Consider the following 5,435-nt stretch of genomic DNA (forward strand, 5'->3'; position numbering starts at 1 on the left):
AAAAAAAAAAAAAAAAAAAAAAAAAAAACAATTGTAGCGAGGGAGAAACACTAAAATCGGTACACACGAAAAAGAACTAACACGAAGTGAAAGCCTCGCCGGAGCTCAGCGTCAGTTTGTTTCCCAGACTGAAACGGCCTATTCCGGGTCTCCAGCAGCCCTCAGGGAACCCACGGGGTCGCCGCAGCCTAACTCCTTCGGGTAAGTCGTTGACACCTCTCCTTCCCGGCGCGCCTCCGCAGCCTGTGGAGGCGGAGTCTAGGGAGGGGCAGGGACGTTTGTGACGTCATATCCTGCGCGCGGCGGAACTGGCCTCCTCGGCTTCCTCGGCGGCGCCGGAAGTAGAAGCGGCGGTGGCGGCGGCCCAAAGCGGAGTGAAGGAGGGAGGAAGAGAGTCCGAGAGCTTAAGCCAGAGTCGCTGCGGCGGTAATAGCCTGAAACCCTTCTTGGCCACTGTCCTTAGCGCGGGGCCTCAGGGTCCAACGGGAGTTAGCGAGTGGTTCGGCCAGGGCGGTGGGACGCTGGGGTCTCGAGGTCTGTGTGGAGGGAGTGGGGAGGCCAGCCCCAGAATCTTGTTTCCCCTCTGCGCCCCGCGCCGACGCTGAACCAAGGGCTCATCTTCATCTTTCCCAGGAGACCCCTGTGCGGTGAGGAGGGGGCGGGGGCCCCAACTCTGACCCGCGCGGGGGGGGCTGGGCCATGGCGGAGATCAGCGACCTGGACCGGCAAATAGAGCAGCTGCGGCGCTGCGAGCTCATCAAAGAGAGCGAAGTCAAGGCCCTGTGTGCTAAGGCCAGGTGAGCCCGGGGGCCCCGGGGAGGGAGGCCAGGCCGCCGCCCAGGGGTTCTGGCCTGGGGCAAATCCAGCTGAGAATTTGGGCTTGCTCCATCTTGGAAGCGTTCCCGGGGAGGAGCAGAATCGGGCCGCTGCCCTCCGGAAACACTTCTGTTGGGAAAGACGTACGTAGGTAGAGACGCTTTAAGAATCTTAGCTGTGTTTCCAGTGGAGCAAGAGTGTTACAGAAAGTACTTAGGGAACTCAGGGAAATAAGCCCATCTGTAGGGAGAGGGATGACGGGAAGGCTTCTTGGATAGGAGGTGAAGAACAAGGAGGTGGTAAAAGGAATGTCTGCAAGAACAAAAGTCTGAGGAGGAAAGCAGATTTAGTGCTTCTGAAAATTGTCTTAACTCCCAACAACTCTTAAAGGGAGATGGTTTGTAGCCGTTTTATATGGTCAGTTACCAGCAAGTCTGAAGCCATTTCTTCATGTACTGACCTTTTCCAGGCCATAACACAAGAACGTGGTGTTGGATCACTCATGATCTGTGTGGGTGAGAGAACCTAAGAAATCATAGTAAATGAGCCAGAGTGGAATTAAGCACAATGTAGAGGGAGACCCAACTCAGAGTGCTGTAGAAAGTAGGATGATGTCATGGTTAAGAGTCCAGGTTTTGGAATGTGTTGACTGGGTTTGAATCTGAACTCTGCTGTGTCGGTGCGCGGTACTCACATTTCTGTTTTTGTAGAGTGAAGGTAATTGTATTTAGGTGATTGTGAAAATTCATTCAGTGAATTGGTGCCTGAGGTGAACTTATTAGCTTAGTGCATTGGCGAAGTATGTTTGACAGTCATTAGCTGGTGATGGTGATGTTGTTACTTTTTAGGAAGGGTGATGATAATGTGGGCTAAAGCCATCAAGAAAGGCTGCTGAGAGAGTGAAGGATGAAGATAATTTGGTTAGCTACGGGGGCCAGGACCAGTGAGGAAGGGCATTGCAAGCAGGGTGGGAAGAGGCGTGGAGGCCCTGAGACCAGTGGGAGCAGACCACATGTGGCCATGCTGGCATTGAAGTGGGGTTTTGGAAAGAGGGAGGGCCCTGTCTGGCCTTACTGAGTTTTAGGTTTTGCCTCAGGGCCTGTGAAAAGGACTGGAATCAACTCAGGAACCTGAAGTTTCAAGTTCTTTGTGGGGGGCGGGTACTGGGGATGGAACTTGGGAACTTGTACTTGTCAGGCAGGCATGGTACAGCGGAGCTGACCATGAGGCTCTGAAAGCTGCTGGTGAGGTAAAGCGAGTATCCCTTTGTCTGCTGTGAGCTACATCCCTGCTCTGAGGTTCTTTTTTTTTTAGACTCCCAAGTTCTAGTTCGGCCACTTTCCAGCTATCTGCCACTTTCCCCTAAGCCTCAATTTCTTTATGTGTTAGGTAAGAGTGAACAGACTCTCCCATGTCTGTTGTGAAGATCATGATAAGTAGTTGAGGTGGAAGGATGTCACCCCAAGAAAAGTAGTACAGGTGGCAGAGCCTAGTTGCTGTTCTGACATCCTGGATCACCACTGGTGCCTCTTCCTGTTCCAGGAAGCTAAGACACACCTCCCCTGTGTTCCTTTGTCATAGAAAATACCTTGAGAGACGTAAATGAAGCCCCTTACCTCTTGAGTTCATGGAACTTAGTCTACAGGGAGGAGATAGGCAGAAAGAAGGAAGGGTGAGGAGGGGCCTGGGTTGCTCTTCCATCTTGAGTAGCTTGATAAAGAGTCAAAAGAAAGCGTCAGACCCTGGAGCCAGGCTACCCTGGTTCAAAGCAACTTTTATGACAGTGGCCAAACCAATAAATAACCTCCTCTGCATCTGCCTTCAGGGGACTTTGAAATTGCTGCTGTTGAGGGTGGCTGTTCAGCTGCAACTGTCCGTGCCAAGCTCCTCACAGTTGTGACACATGGGCTGACCACCAGTGTTGACTGCTGCACTAACCATTGGGCAGATGTGGACATGCAGTCCTGCTTAAATCGGGTGCCTATCACTGGCCCACTGATTCATCTCATGCTCACTCACACATGTGAGGCTACCTCACAGAAAAAAAAGTAGTCCTCGCTATCTCTTGAGCCACATCCCCAGCCCCTTGCTGTCTGTAATATGTTCACCACAGGATGTACTCCGTGTGTCTCACTGCTCTGATTTGAACATGTTATATTCCCACCAGCTTGAACCATAGGTATATGCTTGACTGTCCCTTCGCGCAAGCTGTACTAATTTTATGAGTAAAAAGACCAGTAAAAGTGATTAGAAACCAGGCATGGTGGTGCACACCTGTAAACCCAGCACTCAGGAAGCTGAGGCAGGAGGATTGCTGTGAGTTTGAAGCTAGCCTGAACTACATAGTGAGAACCCTGTCTCAAAAAAAAAAAAAAAAAAAAAAAAAAAAAAAAACACAAAACCCGGGTCTGGGGGTTTAGCTCAGTGGTGCTCCCTCCTGCTTTGCAAGCACAAGGTCCCAAGTTCTATCCCCGGTACAAAAACAAATAAATAAAGATTGATTCAATTCCTTGGTACCACCAGTGGTTCAAGCCAGCGGCAACATGTTAATGTTGAAAGTGCTTCATTCCTTTGAAGGTGCTCTCTGGGGTTGGTCTGCCCAGGCCCTTCACCCCTGCCTTTGAACAGTTGCGGCTGTTCAGAAGTTGCGGCTGAACAGAAGGACCCTGTGGCTGTAGAGTGGTGTCAGAGCTCAGCCAAGGGACAGTAGGGGCCTGGGCTGTGTTGTGGAGTGAAGAGTGCCAGAGGCAGAGGGGACAGCAAGGAGAGTTAAGGCTGAAAGAGTCACAGCCGCTGAGAAGGGCTGGGAGTTGTCCTGTGAGCAGTAGGAAGCTATGTTAGGGTATGAGTGGTGGAGGGCCATGGTCAGCCAATCCTAGGGAGATTACACCCTCCCTTCTGCCCCTGAAGGTTCAAGCACCTCATGTCCTCCCCTCACCCTCAAAAAAAGTCAGAAACTGGGCTGGGCTGGGCTGGCTGTAGTGACCCTGCTCTTCTGTCTCCAGAGAGATCTTGGTAGAAGAGAGTAACGTGCAGAGGGTTGACTCGCCAGTCACAGTGAGTACCGTCCGCCCACAGAGCCTGGCATGGCCTCTCAGCCGTGGGCATTTCCCCTCAGTACCCACATGTCCACTTCTCTTTCCCCCATCTGCGGTAACTATTCTGGGTACCCTGAGGGCAGCAGGGAGAGAGGGGCTGGGTCCCCCAAGAGCTGTCAGTCTCTGGAAGGGTTTCGCTTTAGCTGTCAGTGTGGATGGTGGGTGGTGCCAGAGCAGACTACCTTGAGTTGTGGGTAGATTTGCACCAAAGACACAGCAGCGGAGTGGACCATGAGGCTCTGAAAGCCACTGGTGAGGTAAAGCGAGTATCCCTTTGCTGTGAAATGCCAACCCACCTTTCGGTTTCCCAGGTGTGTGGTGACATCCATGGACAGTTCTATGACCTCAAGGAGTTGTTCAGAGTGAGTGTGGGAAGCACTGGAGGTAGACATGACCCAGGGTGACTGGGAGACCCACTCAGTGGGTGCGGAGCGGGCAAGAGGCCTCTGGTTGGGTGGGGCTTTGTGAAAGAAAGGTCTCTGCTCAATGAGAACATGAGCAGCTGCTGCGGGAAGAGGGCTGTTCAAGACCAAGCAGAACCTTCTCCCTCCCACAGGTGGGTGGCGATGTCCCTGAGACCAACTACCTCTTCATGGGGGACTTTGTAGACCGTGGTTTCTACAGTGTTGAAACCTTCCTCCTGCTGCTGGCATTGAAGGTGGGAACAACTGGCCTCTGGAGCCTGGCCCTGGGCCACTGAGGCCTGCCGTCATCCTCACCACCCGCCTCTGACATTTGCCTTGGAGCTGTGCTACAGAGATCAGTGCCTGGGCCTAGAGATGGGAATAGAGGTCAATGGGGCGGGTCCTGCCAGAGGGTACAGAGAGACTTGCTGTATTCAGGAAGGGCAGCTGTGGGGACTACTGGATACAGTGTGCAGGGGTGGAAAGGGTTGGAGAGGGCCCTGAATGTCTGAGGACTTTGTGTCTGACAGGTGAAAGGGGCTGCTGGTTTTGTAGTTAAGGGTTGGGGGCAAGGTATGCTTCCTCTGGAGGCACTGGGCACAGCTGGATTCGAGCAGCAGGTAGTGAGTCTGGGCTGGGGCAGCAGTTACAGGGACAGGGAGGCCAGTAGATGTGTAGGGGTTTGGGAGGGGAACAGATGAGACAGCTCAGCCCCCAGCGCTGGCTCGGTGACCCCCAGGTTCGCTATCCCGACCGTATCACCCTGATCCGGGGCAACCACGAAAGCCGCCAGATTACCCAAGTCTATGGGTTCTATGACGAATGCCTGCGCAAATACGGCTCGGTGACTGTGTGGCGCTACTGCACTGAGATCTTTGACTACCTCAGCCTCTCGGCCATCATTGACGGCAAGGTAGGGTGGCCATGGGACTTCCAGGGTGGAGCAATGTGAAGGCTCTGGGCCTCTGCCTCCCTTAGTCTGGCCTTGCTCTCCTAGATCTTCTGTGTACACGGGGGCCTCTCCCCCTCCATCCAGACCCTGGACCAGATCCGGACGATTGACCGAAAGCAGGAGGTGCCTCATGACGGGCCCATGTGTGACCTTCTCTGGTCTGAC

At 53.3% G+C, this 5,435-nt stretch overlaps 1 protein-coding gene across 1 annotated transcript in view; it reads left to right on the forward strand.

Annotated features, from left to right (window-relative positions):
- The first annotated feature begins 323 nt into the window (after positions 1-323).
- Positions 324-5,435, forward strand: part of Ppp4c (protein phosphatase 4 catalytic subunit) — a 6,558-nt gene continuing 1,446 nt past the window's right edge. Inside the window, exons 1-7 of the mRNA XM_010617341.3 lie at positions 324-426; positions 634-797; positions 3,822-3,873; positions 4,226-4,276; positions 4,471-4,572; positions 5,058-5,231; positions 5,316-5,434. Coding sequence (XP_010615643.1) covers positions 700-797; positions 3,822-3,873; positions 4,226-4,276; positions 4,471-4,572; positions 5,058-5,231; positions 5,316-5,434 — 596 coding nt within the window. The 5' untranslated portion in view covers positions 324-426; positions 634-699. The remainder of the gene's footprint in view (positions 427-633; positions 798-3,821; positions 3,874-4,225; positions 4,277-4,470; positions 4,573-5,057; positions 5,232-5,315; position 5,435) is intronic.

Source organism: Fukomys damarensis, unplaced genomic scaffold, assembly GCF_012274545.1.
Source record: "Fukomys damarensis isolate Sample0158 unplaced genomic scaffold, DMR_v1.0_HiC HiC_scaffold_34, whole genome shotgun sequence".
NCBI lineage: Eukaryota > Metazoa > Chordata > Mammalia > Rodentia > Bathyergidae > Fukomys > Fukomys damarensis.